Below are 25,598 nucleotides of genomic sequence, written 5' to 3'. Positions count from 1 at the left end.
TGCCCCGACAGCAGTGCATTGAACTTTTCAAATAACAGCAAATCACTGCTTTCTGTAAAGCTGTTTGTGTTGCTGACATACAATTTCTGCAAAACTGTGAACCCAGTGCTGCAGATACTGCACTATGACTTGCAGGCTTTGCTTGAGTTGGAAGTGTAATGATGCACTGTATGCCGTGATGTGATAGAAATTGCTCAACCATCATCAGGTTTTCTATGCCGTTTATACTAAGGTAGCTGTGCCTAATCTTTCCCAGAGGGCTGACCCAAATCAATAAGCAAGCCTCCTTTATGGCTTTTTGGCATTTTGCAACACTAATTTGCTTTTAGTTAGGGGACAAGTTTTACAATTCTGTAGTGCTTGTATGGTAAATAGGAATCCAATGCCAGCAGCTGTTTAGCTTAGCTTAGCATTAAACAGAGGCAAACAGCAAGTCTGGCTTTGCCCAAAGGAGAAAAAAAACTGCCAACCAGCTCCTCTAAAATTCACTTATTAAAATATTATGTCTTGGTTGTTTAATCTGGACAAAAACTGAAGTGCAAAACTGATAATTCGCTATTTTATGAGAGCTTATTTGACAAACTATCTCTATCTCTATCGTTCTATGTTTCCGGTCTTTGTGCTAAGCAGTTAACCAGCTACTGGCTTTATATCTTTAATGGCCCCACAGAGTACAGGAGTTTTTTTTCCTGATTTTGTCGGCCCTTAGTTTTCTCCTACACACCTGTCGATCCTCAGGTGTGCAAAAGCTGTACTCAGGTTCATTTCTTTTTTTTTTAAAGATATTTTTGGTGTTGACTATTAAATACTTGAACATAATGCTTTAGTGCCCAAAGACCACAATATTTTTCTCATGTCTTTTGCTGCTGCACCTATATTCCCCATCTGAATGCTCTGTTTTAGTGCCTGTCCTTCCCAAAAAGCCTAGTCTGCTCTGATTGGTCAGCTCTCACAGGCCTAAGCAGGCACCGCCCGCTTTGTTTTGTATCAGTTCTGCACATGTGTATGCTGGGGACGTGGCTGAGGGCGGTGACGATACATGGGCGGCGACAAAAATGTCTATAAAATGTCAGACAATTGTGAAACAGTTTGTAAAGCTCAATGTGACATTCCAAAATATCTTGTTTTGTTCCAGCAGCAACCTAAAACACAAAAATGTCTACTTTTCAATTCAATAAAACAGAGAAAAATCAACAAATCCTTACAAATGAAAAGCTTAAACCAGATAATGACTAATATTTCTGCTTAAGAGTTGACTCAAATGGTTAACTGATCATCAAAATAGTAGCCGATGTTCTGTCCATCGACTACTCAATTAAATCGACTACTCGTTTCATCACTATTGTCAATAATAAATGATTGCAGTGATAGAAGAGTCTCCTCAGTAGTCAACAATGAATCATAGCACAGTACAATGCAACAGACAAAACAAAGGATGCCCATTAGCTACAAGCTTGATAGAGCTCAGTATAACAATAAGAGGCTGCCTTTGTATCGCCATTTGTATTCCAGTGCATTGCTGCAGTATTTAACAAAAAGACGGCTCACAGAGTTGATGCTCTCACACGCTGCCAACATCGACTGTCACAGTGAAAGCACAAAACCATCGAACAATACTAAATTACCAGACTGCCTCATTCTCCATCAAAGGCTTCCCACACTTTCGTTGACCAACACATCTGACCTGCCTCCAACCAAACAAATTACTCATCTTCACCAGCATTTATGTCCAAGATCTTACTCATTTCTTCTCTGTCTCCTCCTGCATGATGACACCTAAATCAAGCTAGTCATTCTCAGACTCCCTTTACTCTGGGAAATTCTCACTCAGGAGGTGTGAGAAGTGTTAACTGATGGATGTCCTGCTTGACAGACGAGGCCTACCTTTTGACGGCTCTGCGCGCTTGGGCAGATCCAATGTGTCGTAGTTTTTGTCGTTCTCACCGTTTTTTCTGCCTGGATAGAAGAGACAGGAGGGAAGACGATGTCAGTGTCATATCCTGAGGCAACTGGATTATAAAAGGCAATGTTGGTGACACCAGGGTTAGACCGATATGGGTTTGGAATGGGTTTGGCTCATCTGCTCTTTTGTCTTTAAATCAAACCATTTTCATATTACTGCATTATTTTCATGGTAAAAACAAACCTCTCCATTTGAACTGACATAGCGGTCTAATCAAGGTCTATAGCACAAAGAGAAATCCACAAAGGGCATGAAGGTTTGCATTTATACACAGTATAGAGAGCTAGAAGCGTGATATGTTCAAACACACACATAGATTCCACACTGCCTGCTGTGAACACCAGTGTCTTCACAAAGATGAACTGGCATATAAACCAGAAACTGTATGAGCACAAGACCACAAACAGGCACATGTATAACTGCACATGCCTACACTTTCCCACTGTAATAACAGTAAATCCTAAGTGGGCTTGAATAATGCAGTGGAGGAAGGGAAATGGAGTAGAAGGGGTGAGGGTGACTGCAGCTCAGCCGGCTAATGGTCATCTTACATGCACATGGACATGCACATGGGAAAGTACAGAGAAACAGAGACAAAAAAAAATGATTCCTCAACTAGATGGAAGTGAAATGTTCGGTCACTGTGGGAAACACATCCATACATTTAAGTTGCCTAAATCAATGTTCAAGGATATTGTGTTTGAATGTGACACAAGATAGGCTGGTTAATGCTGTCTTCCTCCAATATACAAATATATATGTACATGATCTACATTATGCTAATTGTGAGAAGCTTAATCTGAATTATTAGTTATTATCATGAATTATCATCATTTAGTCTAATCTGCATCAGTAGAACATTTACTTTGCATATTTTGAGCTGGGCCTCAGAGGGCAGCTTCATTATTCCATCATCAAAAGGGGCTTTTAGACATCAAGCAGTTACCATCACCATGGTATTTTCAAATGTGAACAATATTGGAAACAGTGGCACCCAGATAGGAATGAGTAGGAGGCGGTTGCTCTCTGTATGTTAAAAAGATTAAGTACAAAAAAGAGAGGTTCTCTGCGCACTGTGATATTATCAGTATGCGGACCACCTCTCCCGTTTCCTTAAAAAAACTGAATGGCCAAAAGTTTTCTTGACTTAACATAACATTAACACCAACTTGAATTTTTGATTGTCCAGTCTGGGTAAATACACAATGCTTGCTATAGAAATACCATAGTCCTTCTACCTTAAGCTATGTGCTAACTCTATTAAGCTGTGTGATGGGATAAGAGTAGATGGATAGCAGACACCAACAATGCTGTCAGAAATTACCTCAAATGAAGTTTGGTTTGACATTTTGGGAAATAAACACTTTTCACCACTCACTTTCTTGCTGAGAGTTACTGTAGCTGATAAGATCAGTATCGCTCCCATGTTGCTGTACACTTCATATATAGTTTGAGTATAGATTAGCTTAGGTTAGCATCAATACTGGAGGCAGGAAGAAACAGCTAGCACTGTTCTGTATTAAGGTATCAAAAACTGCCTACCATCACATCACTCATCAACACATTGTAGAAAGGGCTCTGTGGAGCATCTGTGTTGCGCTGGATGTTAGTGGACTTCATGTCTAAGATAACATTAGCTACCGTTGCTCTCTGTCAGTGGAGAGGCACTGAGACGAGGCACTCTAAACATCCTTTGGACTGTCACAGAAAATCAGACCAGAGTCCTTCAAAAAAGAAACCCACAGTCCAGCAGCACTGCACAACTTCAAATCAAATCATTTATCTCATTTTTTACAAAACATCACAATCTGTTCACTTACGGGCAATAAAAAGTGATTAATACATGAACATTGTTGTAAATTGTTACACGGACCCCTTTAAATGCAAATACAAACTGAAAAGCTTCAGAGGGGTAATTTGGACAGAGTCAGGCTAGCTGTTTCCAACCCTCCAAATCTATATAGAAGCCAAGCTGATTGACTTCCAGCTAGCTGCCTAGTTGATGCACAAGCATGAGCGTAGTATCAATCATCGTATCTCACTATCAGCAAGAAAGTGAATAAGAGAATTTCCCAAAATGTCAAACTAGTCCGTAGGGGCCTTTCCAAATAGTGAATTTAGCCATTTATTGTATGAAACAACGACAACCTTTAGATTTTTGCAGGGGAAACTTTTTAAAGATAGCGTTTGTGGCACAAAAGCCTACATATTGTCAGCTTCAATACAAATCTTTTTCAGCGTAAATAATCCATATCATTCAAAACCTCTATATACAAACACCCACCCACACACGCACACAAACAAACACACAGAGTGACTGTGTCTGCAGCAGAGCTTGACATTTAGTACAACACAAAGGGAGCAGAGGTGAAGGCCTCTCGTTGGATACAGCAGTTATTCATTGCTGTTGCGGTTAGTTTTATCTGAAGTCAAGAAGACCGCAGAACTCATCCAATTTGATAGATTTCAGGTTCTTTATTACATCGATGACTCAGTTGATTAGTCAAGCTCTACTTTCCATCCATCCAACAGACACCAATAGACTTACCTCTTTGACCAGGAACTGCCTTTACCTTTTACCTATCTAAGAGGACCAATTCTAACATAATGTGAAGACTGTGTGCAGTGGAGTCTACGATACTCAGTGCAAAGGTGGGTAGGTATGGTGAAGAAATGCATGTGGAATGAGTGAAAAAAAACAAATTTTTTGAAGATCTTGGAACTTTGTCAGGTTTTTGGAGGACATCCAAAACTACTTCTAACTATATTCTACAGCCAGGGGGAAGGAGGATGAGGATGAGGAGGAGGAGGAGGATGAGGAGGAGGAGGAGGAGGAGGGGGAGAACTGAAGTGAGAAGGGTTGAAGGGGGGACACTCACCTTGATTAAACCATTCCTCTATAGTTAGCCAAGGAAGCAGCAGCATTGCCAAAAAACACAAAGCAGGGAGAAGAGAGAAGAGGCATGGTGAAAAAGACGTGTGTGTGAGTGTCAAGGAGCTGTGCAACAGATTTTCTCAAAAGAAAAAAGAAGTCATCTTTTACTGGACAGGAAAGGTGAAAGAGTGAAGGGGAAGGAGAAAAAAAGGGCCAAAACAGAGAAAGAAGGGCACAGAGTGAAAGAGGAAAGAGTGCTTTTGAGATTTAACCGAGGCTAGAAGGGAAGCCATTAGCAGTCCATAGGTGTTCTCTGAGAAGCACGTTCAAAGAGTTGGCATCAGTGGGATGGCTTTTTAGAGAGAAAGGGAGAGGCAGAAAGAAACAGTCAAGTAGCCAGAAAAGTATGAAACTTAAGGGAAAATAGGAATAGATGTGAAGAAAATGTAGTAGGCGAAATAGAAAGAATGAAAAAGAAGACAAGAAACGACTAAGAAAGAAAGAAATCAGCTTCTACTGTCAGATAGGAGGGTAGGATAGTGAGTCACAGTGAAACATATAGATAAAAACAGCACAAACTGCCGCCGTCTGTGCAAGTGTTTCATTAAAAAGGCTGCATTGGAAGAACGGAAATGCGCTCAAACAGATGGAAATAACAGCAAAGAATCAGAGGGTTTATTAGCTTAAACAAAGCTTGAGCTGCTAAATGCACATTCATCACGACTGTATACTTCGTACTAAATGTGACATTAAACTGAAGAGGAGGCCAAACTTAGCCTACTTAAGGTAACAAATTACCGAGCATATCGCCGACGGTGTTACTTAACCACCCGCCTCCACGCTTCTTTATAGCTGCAGTTAATGTTTCTGTACCTGAGCCTCAAAGAACACCTTCAGGGTCTGCAGCAGCTAAACACATCACATTATTCAGTGAGTGAGTGTGTGTGTGTTTGTGTGTGTGTGTGTGTGTGTGTGTGTGTGTGTGTGTGTGTGTGTGTGTGTGTGTGTGTGTGTGTGTGTGTGCTGGAGTATCCATGTGGTTAATTGTTGTCTTTATATGTCTGTGTACATGCAAGCTATCGTGTTGTGCTGACCCCTGAACCGAAAGGATTCTCCGATGCGTCGTTAGAAGTCGAGGGTCACTGGCTGGTGGTCACACCTCATTGGCTGACTGATTAATGGCGGCCCTTATTGTTGTACAGCAGGGAGATAATGGTGTTGTTTAGCTAACAGCCTGGGAGAATGCTGATTAAGACACGTGTGTACGTGGCACATCTGTTAAGGAGAGTCAATAACGACAAAAAGCTCCTGACGCGGCAGACGGTGCCATTACAGACCTCTATCGCTAAAGAGGTGGAACACAAGCGTCTCATCAGTCTTGTATTGAAGGTAGGAGTTGATAGTTGAATTGGAACAAATGGCACTGATTTGTTGTTTACCTGAGTTGGTTTAAGTTTCTCTCTATGTGATGTCTTTTCTCACTGTTTAATGCATTTTCTGAGCATTTTAAATGCTCTATACGAACCAAAAGCCACAAGGACGATAAGGTTGAAGCTGTGTTGTTAAATACAATTAATTATAAATATTGACAAATTGAAGAGACTAAACAAAGTTTAACCTAATATACAGATATGTGTTCTGAGCGAAAAGTTTAAATAATTACAATTCAAACCTTATTTTCATGAGAATGCTGAGATGAGTACGGCATTTGAGACATGCAAAATATATAGTCTATTTGCACATTAGATAACAGATTACTTAACATTTCAAGCATGTCGTCATTGTCAAAGAGGATTTGTATGAGCCCAGCGCTCGTATAAAAGCAACAATGAACTGAAATACAACAAAGAAAAGAATGGTATCTCTGCAATCCAGCTGTCTGAATAACTGCACTGCTCTCTGTCAATTATTTTTACAGCCCACAGATTTTAGAAAAATAAATAAATGAAAGAAGGCAAAAGGTGAAAACAATAATTAAGACTGTGAAAACACTACAGGCAGCTCCTACTGATCATTGAAGCAGACTGTTCCTCACTTACAGTATGAATACGTGTTTTAATTAGTCCTAAGATGCCTGTTACGCAATACCAATCCTGATTAAGAATACATTTATTTAAGTTAGTAAAACTATTAATACATTTTCAGCAGTAGGTAAAGAAGCGGACATCTTATTTATGAATTTATCAAATGTATGATTCTGATTATGATCCATATTTATATCTTTCTCCATCTTTCTTCACACTCACCTTTGGCTTTCTTGCCTCCAAAGCAGCCGGCATCATCCTTTTTCTTCCTCTGTGGTCCTGCTGAGCCAGGGGCCTGTGGCGCCGAGGGGTCCTGGAACTTTTCGGCCCCCGGCACCTCTTTGTGGACGTGGTAGGACAGGTTCCTCATAATACAAACACAGTTCTCCACAGACTAGAAGGAAAGAGAGACAGGAAAGTTAGTAGCAGCTGTCTGGTCCTTAAATATGGTCTTTGTAACTACAAGACAAAAAAAAATTGAGGAAACAGTTGTATGTACCATTTGCATTAACTATGTGTTTTTAGTGGGTGAGTCAGACGTTGTCCTACCTTGTTGTCCATGTCTTTCTTCCCTACAGCTGATTGGAGAGCGTGCAGCAGGGCGTCCACCAATCCCTCGCATTCCCTCAGTCTGCGCCGAGCCTCTGCCCCGTCTGAGCTCACGTTTCTTTAGGAAAAAAGTCAGAAGCACACACGCTATCAGTAAACATGACAGAGGCATGCGAGAGACCATCAACCAGACGTAACCACACTGGCCTGCACTACACTAGACAGGTCATACAGCTGCTCTGAACTTGCTGTAAAATCTGTTGTGATCAGAATCACAACACTCCGCACAGATGATTCATATTGTAGGGAGCCTGAGGAGAGATTTGTATTATTAAAAATTCTGACTTCTTGTAAGTATTTACAGTGCAATCTACCAAGATTAATATTTCTCATTTGTTGCTGCCAAACATAATTATTTTAAGCCAGTGTTCATTATTTTAAATTCAAATTAACTTTCATCAGATAAAACCCCCAGAATCTGACAGACTGTTGAAACAAGATATTGCTACTGCTAGCAGTAAAGCTGTTACTACAGCTACTTGCACTACTTCATTACGCATAGTTGCAAGAAATCAGTGTTTCAAATACAAGTCAACTTTGTCACTACAAAAATATACATAGCTCAATCAAAGATTGGGAGCATGATTAACCAAACAAAAAAATCGTTTTAAGTGTCTGAGTCTGATCAAACAGCTGAGTTACATAAAATATGGGAGGGTTGCTTTTTTTGTTTGTTGTCGTTTCTTTCTTACCAGTATGCAACACTACTGTCATCACAGGTTTAATGATTCCAGTAGCAACGTTTACAGACTGGATGACAGTATGACCCAAAAAAAACACCCAAAACAATATCAGCAAACCAATACCACCCTAACCCAACCATGTTATCGTTTGGGCTCACATGTTACCAATGGCCTTTATTGTCCCTGTCTGCCTCAAAGAACAAAGCCAACAAGCCTGACTGCTTTAAGAATAATCTTTAGAAAATGATGAATATAAATTTCATTTTTGCTACAAAGGCAAATGCCATCTCTGTTACGTGAGCTAGCGCCCTGAGCACAGCTCCTATGAGCATGGCAGCGGCAGAGCTGGTGCAGTCTTAGTGTGGCTGTCTGACTGACTGTGAAAGGCAAGGCTTTAAAGAGGGTTAAGGGATAGCTGGGGCTCCCCGCTCCTCACCGGGGACTTCATTTATGAGGGCTTCCAACCCACATAATCCCATTAGCCGACCCCCAGTTAGTGCTGTGGAAGAGTGGCAGCCGTGCGGAGGTAAGCAGAGCTGGAGTGCTTTATTGTGCAGTGTGGACTGAAACACATATCACATCCAACACTGCTTCACACGTGGATGTTTCGGTTCAACAAGAAAGGACATAAGTCATATTGTGCTGTATAAGAATCATATTAGAATAATCCCTCTGTACTCTGTTATTAATTTGCATGTCATAATGGATGTACACTTCCACCTATTGACCTACACAATGAGTAGGAATCCATGCAGACACAATAACTACACCTGCCTTACACCTGCTCTTCTCCTTGGCCAGTCTACCAGTTTTTCTGCCATTTGTGTATGGACAGGGGATGAACAGACCCATCCTGCAGTTTGTGCTAATTAAAACTAATATTTGGTAGAGACCAGGCAGACAGCACCGGCCATCTGGACCTGCTCATAAACCAAACCCATACGTCTTCAGCTGTCAGAAAAACAGTCACCACCTCTCCTGTAAACGGATCCAGAGGAGCACCCGACTTGGATTTATTTGACAGGAGTGTGTTTCAGGGCAGACAGACTTTGGAGTTTTATTGTCAGCTGTTTCATTTCCAGGAGTCTTTCAGGGAGCAGTTGTCTTGGCGGAAGGTTTATGGACGGTGCATCTGTCAGTGGAGACAGTGCTGGAAGGTGCTGCTGTCACTGGACAGGTTATCTGGTGGTGTAATATTTAGTGAGGGTCTAAAGGTTCTGGTGATTATTGATTACCATCTGTTGTGGTGTTAGTGCACTTCCGCTCCATGTGAGAAACGTCAGCAATCACTGTGACCTAATGATTATGTGTGGGGACCAGAACGTTTGTTGAAAGAATCAGTCCACTTTGGATTTGTGAAACCTCATCCCATAACCTAATGGACCAACCCCTTCACAGTGGTTTGTTTTGTCATGTCTGCACTTTTAGGCTATTTTGCTGATTGGTTAAATTCTGTAGTTTTTAAAGGTGAATTTTGCTTTCATTTTAGTGTTTCAAGGACAAACACAGACAGTAGTTTAGACTGAAATCAGGATGTTTATACGATGTTTTTGAAGCATGCAGGAATAAATCTTTGTCATTCATCTGTTTTGCCCATTTAAGTAATTAGAAATATTGGTGAAATTCAATGTCCCCAACATGTCTGATCTTGACGAGACCCATTGTAGAAATGCTTAGCTGCCGCAAAACATTTTCTTTCCTCCTCTAACTGCAGATTAATTGTCTGCTCGAGATTGCTGCCTACATTTTGTTTCCTCTCATCTTTTGAGGGTCAGAGAATACAATGGCAAAATACAAAACTGCAGTGATACTGCAGTTTTAAATGAACAAGGACATTCACTTTTCTGTGACAAACGTGCAGAAATTGAAGAAATTACATTTTTGAAAACACAGGGGCTTTTATTATCAGTCCAGAAATAGTTATCTATATGACTTTGTTGGTTTTAAACGTTCTGTTCTCTTGTCGTTCTTTCAAAGGCAGAAAGAATAATGGACACCATAATGGATCATTGCCAATTTAGAAAAAGGCTCTCATTTTCCAAGTATCCAGGCCATCCAGTTGTACATGTATATCATTTCGGTGGTATTTCACGAATCAGGATTTTTTTGGGTCTCATTATGTCTGGACCAGTGTCGGCTGTGAGAAGTGTTTCATTATTAGAGGCTAAAAGAATAAGTTGGTATGCATTCAGAGGGCTCTGTGTCTGTACAGACACTGACAGTCTGTCACTGTGGTCTGGATGTGTCTTTAGTGTGTCCGCTTTATCTGATGAAGTGTGGGTGTGAAGGTGACGGAGAGTCATGTGGCCATCAGAGGACAACAGAGCAGCTGGGACGAATAGACTGGAGCACGACTGATGGAGATGGATGGAGATGGATGGATACATGGCTGACCTCTGCTATCGCCCTGCAAGGTCAGTAGCAACGCAGCAGGACCATATGTGTACCTTGGGGTTGGATATCCTTTAGGTTTTATCGATTCTGAAATGACTTCTGATTCAGTTAATAGATCCTGCCTCGTAATTAATTTTCCGAATAAAAATTCTTCTTTTATTATCTGAGCAAGAAAATACTTAAAATATATGTTGTGAATATGATGTCAGAATTCCATTCAGCTGCTTCAGTTTAAGGTTCAAATATCACGGTCACACTGTCACTCTGTCATGTCTTTCTGGGACACTTGAATAAAACAGAGTCATTGTAAATGTCAGCAAAACGTGTACCTTTCCCTTCATGACAAGTCAAAATGTCTGCTGTGAAAAATGCTTGTTAAATTCAGAAATTGGGACAGGTTGTCATGGAAATATGTGCTGTAATTTCTGTAAAATTCACTTACAACAACCTGTACAGCTGCTTCAATCTGTCGACACAATCAAATGCTTGCTGTTAAGGTTCTATTTCTGGGAAAACAGTGACGAAATGTTCCTGAATCATTCTTGTCTTTGTCAAAATCAGCCACATTAGAAAACTCTGCCTCCAATCTGACGTGTTATAAAGTAAACTGAATAGTTTGGAGCTTCAAAGCTTTATTCATAACGTTGACATTTGAATTCTAAATCAATGTTCGAATGCCGCAGAGTTTTTTTGAAGAAAGTTTGTTGATTGTTGATTCTCATTTCCAGGTCGTCAAATAGTAATGCTCAACAATAAACTATATCACAAAAAAGACAGATTCAAGGCACTCTTCTGGCAAAATGTTCTGGCTAAAGCTTTATTCAGATGGCTATTTCATGTTGAAATTCTTAAAAACATCGACAATGCATGTTAAAAACAAGCTGAGTAGCGTCACAAACAACCTTCTTCACCGTGTGTTCACAGACCGAGACACTCTTTTTACAAGAGTGCTTCGGATCTTTCTTTTTTTGAACATCCCTACCAAAGAGTACCTTCATCACATTTTGTTTGAACTTCTGAGCAGCCTGACCACAAAAACAAAAATGCTATGTGGGCTCTAACACTACTGCATGAAATGATTTAGGGCATAGGTCTTCAACAAATGGTCCTTAAACTTACCTGTTGTTTTTACTTATTATCGGCCTCCTAATTATTGTTTGATAATATTATGAAAGTTTTCAAAAATGCGAATGTCTTAAAATATACATTAACACGAATCCAACGTACCTATCCATAAAAGCAAACTAGTCAGCGAACTATGTATTATGGAAACATACTGGCCCATTATCTGTATCATTATCCCCCAAGTGTCTGGAGATTCTTGTGAGCCAAAATGGATTATTTAGTAATTTATTGAGCAAGAGACTCTGACATACCCTCCAACTCAGAAACAACCAGACAAATTGCAGAAGGTGAGGCTATTACGCCTAACATTGGCATGCTACAACTGCTGCCGACTTGTTTATACTTGGCACTATAGTTCACCCTACACATTATTGTAGTCACAGGTTTTTTTCTTACAATATATGTAGCATGGGGTCCCTGCTCCGTCTCTGATTGTTTAAAATGACATGTGCAAGCATCGAAGTGCATGTAAGCCCAGCAGCTGATTCTTGTACTGGGACCAGTTCTAATTCAGAACCAGCTCTTGATACCTAACCATGGTCTACACCACCAAAGAAAACACACACATACACACACTGTTCCCCCCTCACTTAGCGGACATTGTAAACACTGTAAATAAGCCAGCCCTATCGACAGAGGAGGCCATTATAATAAAACTACCCTCAGCTTTATTGAGGTGTAAGCTGCCTCTCTGTTGACGTGCGTAAACAGACTCTCCCTGGCATCAGCACTTCTCCCCTGCGCACAAAACCTGCGTCTAGGCAACCGTGGGTTTGGTCAAAGTTACCATGGAGACCCATTCTCATCAGCAGTGCCTGCATCAAGGGAGTGAGAGCGACGGGAAGATATTGTTATCTGTGACGACAGTGAGATACTTGGCATCAGGGGTGATGAGGTTTGGGAAGAAGGTGAAAACATACAGTATAAGAAGAAAAATGACAGATAATAAAATAAATCATGAGAAAGACAATGAGAAACAGTGAGAGGCAGTGAGAGAAAGGGTTCCCACTGTGGCCCTGATGTAAAATCCATGACTTCTCTATGACTTTTCTCAGTTATATGAGAGCCTTTTCATTTATTCCCTCTTGGTTCATTAATGCTGCTCCTCAACTCAGCAGAAAATGTTTTAAAACTACGAGCAAGTTTCCACACTTTCTCCAGACTAGCTGGAAACCATCTAATGCAGGGCAATAATGTGTGAAATATATTCTGGTACTTTCTGTCTGAGATGGATTTGGATGTTAGATTGTTCTGGATGTCAACCAGCACGCCGCGTTGTCTACTCCAGGAGACGCTCTGTCCTGCATTTCAGTCTAGACGGGCTTGGCTGGCCCTGGAGGAGACAGCACAGCCGGGCGTGAGGCGTGATAATCCACATACACACACTCTGTCAAAATTTACTACAGTCTGTCATTCTGAGTTGGAGCCATAATGACAGATTCAGCAGAGAAGGTAGACGAGAGGATATACTCGTAGAGGAAAAACTGCCTGGAAGTTAATAACAGGAATTCGTTGCACTCAAATTGTCATCCAGAGTTGATGGCGGCATTTAAAAGCCAATGTGAATTGATGTTTGACTGAGATTTTGCAGCTTTTGAGGTGCACTTGATTTTTGTCAGACACTGAAATTGCATTCAGGTTGAATGTAAGGTATTCGGCTGATGCTCTTTTACACAAAACCTGCAGAGTGCATCATTTTGAAAGCAGGGAAGCTTTGGATAACAATGATGTTAAGTTGCAATTAATTATTTTCAATAACGATTAATGTGCCAAATATTTTCTGGATTAACTGATTAATCGTTCGGTTGACTAACTGTCAGAAAACAAAAAGTGCCCCTTACAATTTCCTAAAACCCCAGCTGATGCCTTTCAAATCCTTGTTAAGTACGACCGGCAGTCTGATATTAAGTTTATTATACAATTTAGTGCACACTGCAACTAGGGAATTTTTGTTACTTTTGATTTAACTATTCTGAAAATAGTTACTGATTATTTTTCTGCCAAGATTCAAGATTCATTCATTTATCATTATACAATCAGCATTGTATAACAAAATGATAGTTGCAGTCAGAAGTAGAACTATCTGTTACACATTATTTGACTAAATTGAAACACAAAATAAGTTTTCTCAAGGGAAGAAAAAAATGCCTTCTAGTTCTACATTTTTTAATATTTAATATCAGCGATATGATGTGGGAGAATGATCTAAATGTACTCATTCTCAAATGTAACCTAAAGGACAGGCAGGAGTAGTGGAGGCCAGTGGAGCAGGAGAATTCATTCAAGCCTATTAACATGGGAGCTCGTTCCAAGGTGACTTACTGACTAACACATTACTGGTATGTTTTACATTTGACTACAGGTCAATGGTAAAATGGATTCAGCACCTTCTAGTGAGATTAACAGGTTCAAGCCAAAAAATCATCCTCTAGCTTTGCTATATCTGCTGAGAGAAATGTGACTGGACCAACAAGACCTTGACAATTGTTGCGTCTTCTTTCACAGTATTTGTTGGTAAGGGGTTTAGAGAAAGGGCACATTCAAGGTATTATTTCAGACTGGAGCCAGCCGGGACTTAAGAAGACTCAGTTCCTAAAACAAGTGGACCAGAAAGGGTCAGCAGATTGACTGTGTGAGTCACACCACTTCAACAGTAACAGATATCAATGTGGAAATGGAGAAGTTAACACCATTTTTGACGACTGACCTAAGAACAGCTCGAGGTTTCAGTTGCAGTGACTGAAAACAGTCCAAGCAGAGCAGTGTGCCTCAGTCGTTCCTGGGTCAGTGACGGTGACTCATATAAAGGTTAATGACGCACTCCTTCAAAATTTAATGTTGTTCATCCCAATTAATACTAATGTTTGCATTGACTTGCTGTCATGTGGCAACAATTTGCACTGCGGGCTCAATTTATCTTCTCTCAGCCTTAACAAGCTTGAGACGAATTCTATTTGTGTGATTATCTAATTATAACTTGTTTAGATTGCAGCTAATGCTGCTCATTGGCCCCAGGGTGGAGTGGTAATAAACTAGCAAAGGTCATGTGAGAACAAGAGACGAATACAGAAACATCTACAAACTATTTACAAAAAATGCAGTACTGTAGACAGGTGTATGTTGGTGTAGAAGTTTGGGTTATCACTTAAATAGCTTTATGTTTTCCTAAAGCGAAAGACCAGTCACCCAACAATCCTTCCACTGACAGACTTCCAACATACTTCACATACATACAGATACGGGCCAGGAAAGAAGAACACAGCATCTGCCATATCATAAATTCTCTAAGTACCCAAAGAAGTTAAATCTGACCCTGGGTCAACAAAGTGTAGTCTCATATGTCACACCTGTCCCTAGCTACAACTGGGATCTTAATAAAAACAAACTTTCAAGGCCCTGGGCATGTTAGGGATCCCCTCTATGAAAACAGGATGATCTCTAAAATGTGTCCTCTGAACTAACTTCAACATGAACAGATCTGCCATCTGTCTCCGCAAGTCTGTCTGTGTCCTTCCTCATTTAGCTTCAAGGATTTTATCCATTTAATAAAAGTAAGTAAACAGTTTTTGGTACAAAATTTCCATATACAGTATTTGGACATGTTAAAATTCAAGTGCATTTACCAATTCAGACTTTGATTATCAGAGGGCATTTGGTGTAGGTCTCCAGCTAAGGTACATTTTCATTTCTTCAATCAATTTCACTGTAAAATGTCAGATAGCAGGGAAAAATGCCACTTTTGTTTCTCATTCAAACTTGGTGGACAAGCCACTAAAACAGCCATTTAGTTCATGGGACTCTTAAACCGAAACTCTAAAATGATGTATTTATTCTTTATTACTTTAACCACCCATCTTTATTGGGGTTTTTTTGTCTTCATTTGTTATTTTCTTTTAGTTGGACTCTAAATCCATGTTTGTTTTCCTGACATCCTATACTGTGTCGCTCACTTGTGAAGCACTTTGTATTGCAATATTTGCTTGAAATGTGCTATACAAATAAAGTTTGATTGATTGATTAAACTATTATACATCTCAAAAAAAAAATCCACGACTACATTCAGAAACGGTGTTGAATGAATGGACATCAGCTTGATTCATGTGTTGAGCACTTTTTGGCTGACCCTACCTGAGGCAGCCGGAGGTGTTCTTGAAGACGGTGGTCCACTCGGCATCGCGGGGCTTCGAGTCCTCGTTTGGCTCATGCTCCCACCCTGAGTGGGGGATGATGACCTCGTTGGTCATGGTCTGCAGGCCATGGTTGATGATCACCATCTTCAGAGGTTCATAGGACGACAGATTCCACAGGGTTCCTGTAGAGAGCAGAATAAAAGAGAAATTAAAAGACATGTTTAGATGGTAGTGTTAAGGTGCAAGAAATAGGTGATTTAGAAAGAGGATTATGCGAAGGTATAAGAGGGAAAAGGAATGGATAGGGGAAGAGAGATAGAGAATGAGAAATTGAAAAAGGTATAATGAGGGTGGTTTTGGTTTTTGGGCAGGAATTAGGAAATGAGAATGGAAAGGAATGAGAAGTTAGGAAGCAACATAGGAAATGAAATAAAGCGACAGGGTACAGGAGTAAGAATGAAGGATGAGAGAAAATGAGAAAAGGATTGAAGAGAAAGGGGTAGGCAGAAAGTGAAGGTGATGCAAGATGACGACAGCCAAACATAGTGTAGTGCAAATTTTAAGACCGCAATCAAAACCACATTTAGATTGGCAGTGAACTACATCTGAAACAAAAGTGATACGACTGAATTGGTTGTTTATTAGCCACCTTGTCATATTGCTCTGTATAAAACAGTGACTGTGATAGTTTCATTATTCTCCCCTGAGGACTTAACTGACTACCACTATGTTGTGATCAATACAGAAGACATGCCACTGTAATATTTCTATAAAATACTACAGGAATAATGAGGTTATAGCAACCTTATGATAAGTCATTTCTCAACCAGTGCAGTATCATTAATGGCATAATATACCACTGAATCTTAATGCATAAATATTCTGCAGACACTGTGAGTGTCTAGGATAAACATGCATTAACTGCTAACAGCACGCAGAGCCATCATCTCTTCTTTCTCATCCAAACAATCCCAGCAGGAGAAAAAAGCATTTTCTATTTACCTGCACATCTCTGTAACAGGCAGCCTATTTTACACTTCTGCAAAAGAGATAACTGAATTGAGCTGGGTATGTGCATCCTGAGGGTTCACAAAAGAGAGGCAGGCAGACAAAGCAGAGAGGAGCGCATTTTTGGCAGCATAGCCAGGTAGCCAATCCCCCCAAAAATGAAATATTGTGTTGAAGCATCAGTTTCAGATATTTTTTTCCACTCAGACACATGGCAGACTCTGGTTTGTGGGGAACGAAAATGTTGCATCAAAAAGAAAAATTGCTCCATATTTGATAGGACGTGAGTTTCTGTTTTTATTAACCTCTCCCCAAAGTCTCTTATTATTTATCACCATCTTTCTTTTGTCCTTTTTAAATTCAGGCATTTAGCTGACATTTTTATCTGGGGAAACAAAGTGATTTGTCAGTCCAAAGCCAGGTTTTTACAAATACTTCACTACTGGCACCAATGCCAAATGAGCTAATAGCAGCTCCTGTGTGCAGTGTACCCATGGATGTACAGATAACTATCACTCGATTACTCAGATGCTGAAGAATAGTTCTGGAGTTAAAGGGAGCATCTGTTCTTCTATGATTTATGGATTTATGAGTTTATTCATTTCTCCTATCATAGAGTAAATCCTACTGATTCTAAAAATCCAAAATACGTGCGATGTGGTGGATTGTATGTGACTCCCCCCTGCTCAACAATAACAGACCATTCGTGGAGTAGTGAAACTGTCACACTTCCTCGCTCTGTTCTTTAAAACGATTTCTGTACATTTTCCAGATGGTCAATATTTCCTCTGTTAAATCATGCTCTCCGCACACAGGAAAAAAAGTAAGTCTCGGCAGACAGGCCTGGGCTAAAAATAAATCCAGTCCTTCTGGTGTGGTTGTGCCTGGAGAAAACTGGTTTCCTACACCAAGACATTGAAAAAAAGAAAACTCATTAGACTAAACCGCAAACTGTGTTCTTGGGATATTTTAAGTTTGAATGCGTGTCATGACCTTCGTCACATTAGCCCCTCCACGTCACATCTCTATAGTAACCGTATTATCTAACCAAGCAGAAACACTCTACCTCCATTTGTTCTGTGGCTACACTTGGTGACTGGCTTCCTGTGCGTCAGAGACTACCAGGCGACCAGTATCTTACTGGGAAGCTATTAGATGTGTAAGCTTAGGTGTGGCCTCACTCTGGGCCACTTTCACACACAAATCTGATGTGTGATGGAGGATATGAACGCACACTAAAGCCTCCAGACAACTTTATATAATCTCGTGTGCTTAACAGATTGCGTTATTATAAAGTGTTAAGTGCAGAGGGAGGATTTGACATTTTGGACAGGATGTGGATGATCTGCTGCAATTTTCTAAATTCATTTATCCTTTAGGATCCCTATAGACCCAGGTCTCGTATTACCAAAAGTACCATCACGCCCTACCGCAAACATTCAAGCACTGACTGGCAGACTAATTCCAGGGCAAAATGGACCCATAAACCAAGGAACCAGTGCTGACTGGTTTAATTTTGTGCTCCATGTGTTTACTGTAGATTTCATACCTCTACAAATTAAAAATAGATTTTTTTTTTTACCCAAGCACTTTCATGGTGCATTACACTTGGGCAAAAACAAAATGAGATGTTATTTAAACATATGGATGTTCTTCCATGCTCGATTGAATCTCTGATGGAAGAAATTACACCAATATAATTCACATGCTTGTTTTCTGCCTTGATTGCACATTGTTATCCACGCAGATCTGGGTTAGGGTTATGGTTCAACAAGGGTGGCTGTTTCTTTGTGTAGGTGTTCCTGCCTCCACTTATTGTCCAATTAAGTGCCACTTGTTAAAAAATAATTAAATACAACCTGTAATTCTTACTCGAGAGCTCAAAAAGAGCAAGGAAGCCATATCAATAACTGTATTTTTGCCATTTTATTCTGTTGTTTGGTCTTTCACAACTATATAATCGACATTGTTGTGATAGCTTTTTAAAACTCTTATTTGACTTTTACCACTCACAAAGTATTGTTTTTACTAAAACAACTGCTCCTTCCCTGGTGCAGATTTTAACCACTCTCTCTTTAACGGGGTCAATTTCGTCCTTTATTTCAGCCTCATGCATGAGAGGATGAGAGGAAGTATCAGCATCCAGGCATGACAACAAATGTGCTGCGGCATGTGTACTCTGGTATAGTGACAGCCAGCTAACATCCATGCCTGCCTGCCAGGCTGACAGCTTGATCACCTCCACTGTTGTGTCATTAGCATCAGTTTTACTTGTGACAAGGCACATTCAACATGCAGTCAGCACCTGAGGAGAAATGCGATCTCAAAGAAAGGCCAGCAGTGAATAAAGAAAACTGCTGTCTGAAGTGTATGGGAAATATTTAGGACTTAGGAAATAATTTATTAGCTCTGCAATGTGCCAGAAATAGTCCACAAAATAAATCCTTGTCATTCATTGGAATGAATGACTTTTGTTAACACCCTGCTATGAGATTAATGGTGCGTGATGCCTCTAATTTACACTGTGCACAATGAGCGTTATTGTTTCCACATCATCATAAAACAGGTTCAACAGCTCGTATCCAACATGGTGGGAAATGTATTTCTGTGCATAAAATGTAAAATACACCAGCATCTATCTTTGACTGTAAAAAGAACAAGCATGTTCATCTTCACCTCTGAACATCGAAGTACAGCGAGGTACTTGTACCATAATGCAAAAAGTTCCCCCCAACCATGCAAACTTTCTCACCCACGACCCACTCCAAATGTCCACCATCTCATCCAGCACTCCACTGCTCAGCCCCTTGGAATCAGTCAGGTCTACACCAATCACATATGCCAGAGAGGAAAAGGCATGTCTTTGCCTTGGCTGTGATCCATCAAGTAAGACAGGCATACAGCTCAGAGACACAATGTTATTTAAGATGACAGAGTGCTGTGGAAGTGACAATCTCCATTCCACGTCCTGCCACTGTCTCAGGCCAGTGACTCTAGATCAGGTTTAGTTCATTTGCTGTCTCCTGTCAGCTTGTCAGAGGTGGGTGTGATGAGGATGTCCTTCTGTCCAGACACCATGCAATTGCAATGCCAATGCCCATTTTACACCTGGGGGATATATTGTACTATCTAGACTTTTCTTGGATTTGTTAGATTACACAACGCATCATCAATACATACACACTCTAACCAAACTGATGTTTCAGTCATTAAATGGAGACTACAGTCTCTACAGATCAGGATGTCAGCTGTCAAAAACAGGGGTGGGACAAAATATCGATACGGCAATGTATCGTCCTCCTTTCCTTGTGCGACACAAGTATCAATATGCTGGCGCCAATACTGTACTGTCCCGTACTAACTGTCCCTTGTGATTCATTTCAATTTATAGCTTCAATATACTCCCCATTAAAAGCTACTTGTCTGTGAATCTGCCTGCTTGCTCCAACATCAAAAATCATTCCATTGGTTTTGTTAGCGTAATGGTCTGGCCTGACACCAACTAACAAACTCATCAACCCAAACAAACACACCTGTTCTTCACATAATAATGCTGTCTAGGCTGGCTGCCATTAATCCAAATGTGTGCTTTCTGGCGAGATTAAAGAAAAAATTAGCTCCAAATTCTTTCATTGTTTTATGTCCATACCAATGGAAGCCTTTGTGATCAGATCTTTACACAGTTTAATTCTAGATGTCGATGTCCAGTGGAAAACAAAGGAGTCAACAGGTTCAAAAACTGAACTATGATCTCAGATATACTGTACTGTCACAAGTTTGTTATCTAATAAAAGTCAAGATGCCCAGCAGAGCCATAATATAAAATTCCAAGACTTTACCATGATCTTCTATAACTAAGTCAAACTGCTTTCAAGATCTTAAAGTGTTATTCCTTTCTGGTTTATTAATGTTGTTTATCTGCTGAGAAAAAATCTGAAGTGGGTAAACAGTCTGGTTGGGTTGCTCGGGAAGGAAATCATCTAAAAAGCAGCATGTAATGAAATTAATTCACAGAACTAGTAAAATATATTGCGATGTACCGATATACTCCTGTAAACAGAACTCATTCAGCAAATATATCTCCAAGAAGTACGGATACATGCGCCGTGCTTCAATTTCCTCAAGAAAATGCATAGAAAAGACTTCTGTGATCTGTTAATATATGTACGGCAATCTCTACTGTGCTTGTGTTTTTCCCACAATCCTGTGATTTTCCTTTGTTTCCTTTGCCTTCAAACCAATCCAGCCGCAAGGCAACTGGAACATGTACACTATTACCTGCCTCTTCAATCATCTCTTGCCACAAACAGACAGCTTGGATTTGTTTGATTGTTGTCAGAGCTTGATATAAGCCAACAATGATCAAACAGTGTGTGTGTGTATTTGTAAATGACAAGAGGGGGAGCAAAGGAGCAAGGTGTTAGCTTTGCAATGACCAAATGTTACCCTCATGTTTCTCCATTTACTCCTTTTCCTTTCCTTTACACCCCTTTCTCTGATACCTGCATGTGAGGACTGCAGGGACTGGGACCAGTACTGGTAATGGCACTGGAGCTGAGGCTAAGGATAATTAAATTTTCCAGGGACCACTGGCAGGCATGTTGCTCCTCCAGCAGTGCTATTAACTTAGTTCTGCCCATTACCGTTCTCCTCCTCCCCCCTCCTGTCCTTCTCCTCCTCACCCCTTATACCATCCATCACACTCTCAGTGGTAACGAAGGAGGGAGACACAGTTTAGAAAAAAGGGAGAGGGCACGCGGGAGATATGAAAGCAGGCCTCAGTAAGTGGACTCAGTCTGTTGTCTGCTACATCAAGCGTCCACTAAAGAGACACGGAAGATTGATGTGTGTGTGTCTGTGCGTGTGTGTGTTTGTGTTTCAATCCCTAGAACGAAGTTAATGAAATGAGCAAGGTAGGGCAACGCATAATGGGTAATATGCACACACACACACACACACACACACACACACACTTACACTGTATGTGCCAATGATGATCTCAGCAGGTTGTCTTGTGGATCGTGGTGGGGGACCTCCAGAATGACGCCCCTCTCAGTAAGACTTCACTACATTCTACATCATGTACATCATGATCTCTTATATAGGACACATGTACGTTCTATATATCAGCACATGGAGGAACACACTGCATATATATGTTGAAACTGTACTCAGATCAGTGTGGATGGACGATGGATGCCATACAGTTTGTTTGATCAAATGCTTCTTGAAAACTCATTGATCATTGCTACACTAGTTATCTGTGGTAGCCCGTTATTTGAATCATTTGTAATGCAGCCCTGCATGCGTATGTCAGATTAAGTGACAGTAATGAGAATATAATAGAGGTAGGATTCTTATTTCAATTTGATTTATATATTCTCCAGATTAGATTCTCCCAATTAGATTCAAACACAGTACAGAGCAGTAATCACTGTCCTTCAGTGTCCTTCACTCTCCAACAGCTGACAGATATTTCAAAAGCGAATGCCTGTCTGCTGCACCTGTTTTGGTTGTTGTTCTGGTTCAAATGAAAAATATGACCATCTGTGGGGTTTTTACTGGGTTCATTCTCATCCTGTTTGGATTTAAATGTAAAATGCATTTTTACTTCTGCCTTGAAACTTGCTGATTATCCTTTATCACAGCAGATGTTTTGACTTGTGATAGCAGGAAAAGCACAGGTGTAATTAATAACACTAGAGATGGCTGAGTCACATCGAGTGTCTCAGTGAGTCATTCAAGGCAAGCCTGTATGCAAAATATATAATGTTATTAACTACAGCTGCGTGTTTTCCTCTGATGATGTGCCAAAATGAATGCTGTGGAAGGTCTATCTTCTGTTACTATAGAGGTGATATAGTGGGCTTGATAAATTGGACATTAGACATCCTTTTTAAAGCTGCACTAAGTATTATGTTTATATTAATAATGAAAATGACTATTGGAAAATTGGATTGTCTTTTGGCAAATTGTTTTGGTTTTACAGCCCACTGCTTTCACCGTAGAGCCACAAACACGACTCCAATGACTTCTAAATGATCCGTTCAGTATCTACTGCTGTGATAATCAGCAGCTGTTTGCTAACACATTATTCATAACAATTCTAGGAGGAAGGTTTTGGAAATTTTTTGTTTTCAACCCCCTCCTGCCATACCAGGAGTCTGTTGTGTGTGTTTTCCCCTTGGTCCCCCTTTGTGTTTTTGTTGCCTTGCAGGTTACGAGGTGGACGAGGTTACTCAACACAATTGGGAGCACCTCGCCATTCTCCCAGGAGCTTTAAAAGCACACTCTCTCCCTCTTAATCCCTCTGGCACTATGGCTTTGTTCAGTTGGCTTCAGCCTGGTTCTTAGTTTAGGTTTACATCATACAATACTCTCATCACATTTACTCGCTCATCGGCTGATGCACTGATAACGCTGACTAACACACCTCATAACCTTATTACTGTATGTCTTTTGAGTCATCATCTATTAAATAATACATTTGTACATCTTTCCGTTTGAAACTGAGTATCTCCCGTTTTTTGTCATGGCTCATGAGCTGGGTCAGGTGCTTCAGACCAGACCATCTAATAAAGTGTGTGTATACTAATAGTGTATATATTATGTTAAACTCAGAGCCTTGGTACAGATATACACATGTGTCTAGACATCACCTCTCTTCTAGCTTCAAGGCCTGCCAACCTGCCCTATTTGCATTTTTTATCCAAGGCACCTGTCTGAGTGTCAGTCCACAAAACTCTCAACATCTCCTGCAGGAAAAACAGGAGACAAATCCGCTTAATAATCGACATTTCCAGGGTGGGAATTGCTGGAGGGCACAAACAGCCCAGAGCCTACCGGGAGGGAAAATAGAATTACTCTAAACGGTACAAAGCTCTAAAAATATGAACGACCAGTCCGTCTGTCTTGTGTGTTGGAAAAATAAAAACCACTCGGTTCCTTCCACGTCACCCGTCTCCCCCTGCAGAAAACAGAGCTCTCTGTGGTTTTACAGGGACGGCACAAACTCCAACAGCAAACTCTTAAAACACATGGACTAAGAAAAGGGGCCTATATTTAAAACCCATATTTAATTGTAGAAAAACAGGGCCAATTTTAGCCACATGGGCTGAGGCTGTAAGCTGAGCTTGCATTGTGACTGGCCTGTTTTCACTGGGGCCAGTGCACTGGGGGTGAAAACCTAAAGCTGGAGACAGACAGAGAGACACAGACAGAGAGAGAGGGGGAGAGAGAGAGAGAGAGAAGATAGGGAGAAAAACAGTGAGAGTGTAGATAATGAATGAAGGAGAGAAAAAAATTAGATTGAGAGAGGGAGGGTGGATAATGAGGGAGAGAGGGAAAGAAGAGAAAAAAATAGAAAAGCCTCCCTCCATTCTGTCCTCCTTGTCTTGCGGTGCAGGGTTATTTTTAGCTACGATGGGGAGCAACACGCTGCTGTAAAGGCAATCATTTCTGCTGCGGCACAGTCATCGCTCACCGTGACATCTCTGTCACAGCAAAGGAAAGACACACACACACACTTAGGCATGCATGTACCCTATAGTTCAACAAGGATGACTTTTAAAGGATCAATATAATTCTAAATACCTCTAGATTAAAACTGTCAATAGTCAGTATCTCGTATTGGTATTCACTCCAGCTTCAGGGATCTTCAAAACATAAAATGCAGCTATAAACTATTGACAGCTGCCACATTTTTTCTTCTCTCAACTGTAAAATTACCCAAAAAGTAACTCCCTTTACTTTTTGAGGTTACTTTACAAAGGTCAAGCATCTCACTTTAAAGCAGTCCTCATTTTTCACGCGTGTGCACTGAAAACAACAGCCCCTTCTCGGATGGCAAAGCGAGCATACCAGCCAAAGTGTGTGAGGTCAAACCAATCATGTTGGGGATTAGTTGTGCGCACACACACACACCACTGTATTCCCAAGTTGACATTTACCAGGTCAAGGGGAAGAAATTTGAATCAATAGCTCCTCTTAAAGGAATTAAAACATATTTCATTACACAATGCAGCTAATAGCTTTTTCTTCTAAAAATCAATGTTTATATGCCATCTGCTTTTTCGACGGATTACATTCCACTCTCAATCTGTCTCTTTGTGCTCACAGTACAGTGTAATAAAGCTAAAGTAATCAAATATCATAGTGTTTGATTAAAAATCTGTTTTTTTAGCTGTTGTTCTTCTCACCCATCATTGACAGAAAAAGTCTCAGCTCAATAACGTCTCTCTCTCTTGTACCAAGTGGTAAGAAGGGAAATCTACATGACAATTTACTCAAAATGTGTCTTCACTAGAAATCAGAGAATGACTAATCACAGCTTTGAATTCAATTCTAACTCCCCATAGTATAGGGACTTACACAATTCAATGCTAATCCCGCAAGTACTGTATCTTTCCATATGGAACGCCTGGGGCACTAACTTATTAGATAATGTAAGGGGTCTAAGATGTGAGAAGAGCACACTGTGAATACTGCTGCAAAAACACACTGATGTGTGAAAAACACAAAAAAACTCTGCTTCTTTATGTAGTATGAGTCAGACCTGCATTACTATGCAGCGTATGGGGTTATGACAGCCAGCTCCGTATATGCCTGGATGGAATATATAAGTGATGCGAAGTATGCAGCCAGTGATTGGAAAGGACTGGCATACTAAGGTACTATCATATCAGCTTAAAAGGCTTCAAAGAAGCACTTTTATACTTACTGTACGTGCAAGAGAGTTGAGACTAATTAGGCAGACAGAGAGAGGAATATTACAGTCAGTGGAGAAGA

The 25,598-nt window shown here is 40.4% G+C and overlaps 1 protein-coding gene across 7 annotated transcripts in view; it reads right to left on the bottom strand.

The window, feature by feature from the left end:
• Positions 1-25,598, bottom strand: part of arvcfb (ARVCF delta catenin family member b) — a 221,669-nt gene that overhangs the window by 39,336 nt on the left and 156,735 nt on the right. For 6 of the 7 annotated variants that reach the window (XM_084358983.1, XM_084358979.1, XM_084358980.1 and 3 more), the window contains 5 exons: positions 15,802-15,985; positions 7,412-7,529; positions 7,085-7,256; positions 4,843-4,860; positions 1,885-1,956 (listed from right to left, as the gene is read on the bottom strand). In XM_084358983.1, coding sequence (XP_084215109.1) covers positions 1,885-1,956; positions 4,843-4,860; positions 7,085-7,256; positions 7,412-7,529; positions 15,802-15,985 — 564 coding nt within the window. The remainder of the gene's footprint in view (positions 1-1,884; positions 1,957-4,842; positions 4,861-7,084; positions 7,257-7,411; positions 7,530-15,801; positions 15,986-25,598) is intronic. The other variant, XM_084358981.1, reaches the window with a different exon arrangement.

The sequence above is a fragment of the Pagrus pagrus genome (assembly GCF_965226575.1).
Source record: "Pagrus pagrus genome assembly, chromosome: 8".
Taxonomy (NCBI): domain Eukaryota; kingdom Metazoa; phylum Chordata; class Actinopteri; order Spariformes; family Sparidae; genus Pagrus; species Pagrus pagrus.
This window is presented reverse-complemented; position numbering and strand designations above follow the sequence as displayed.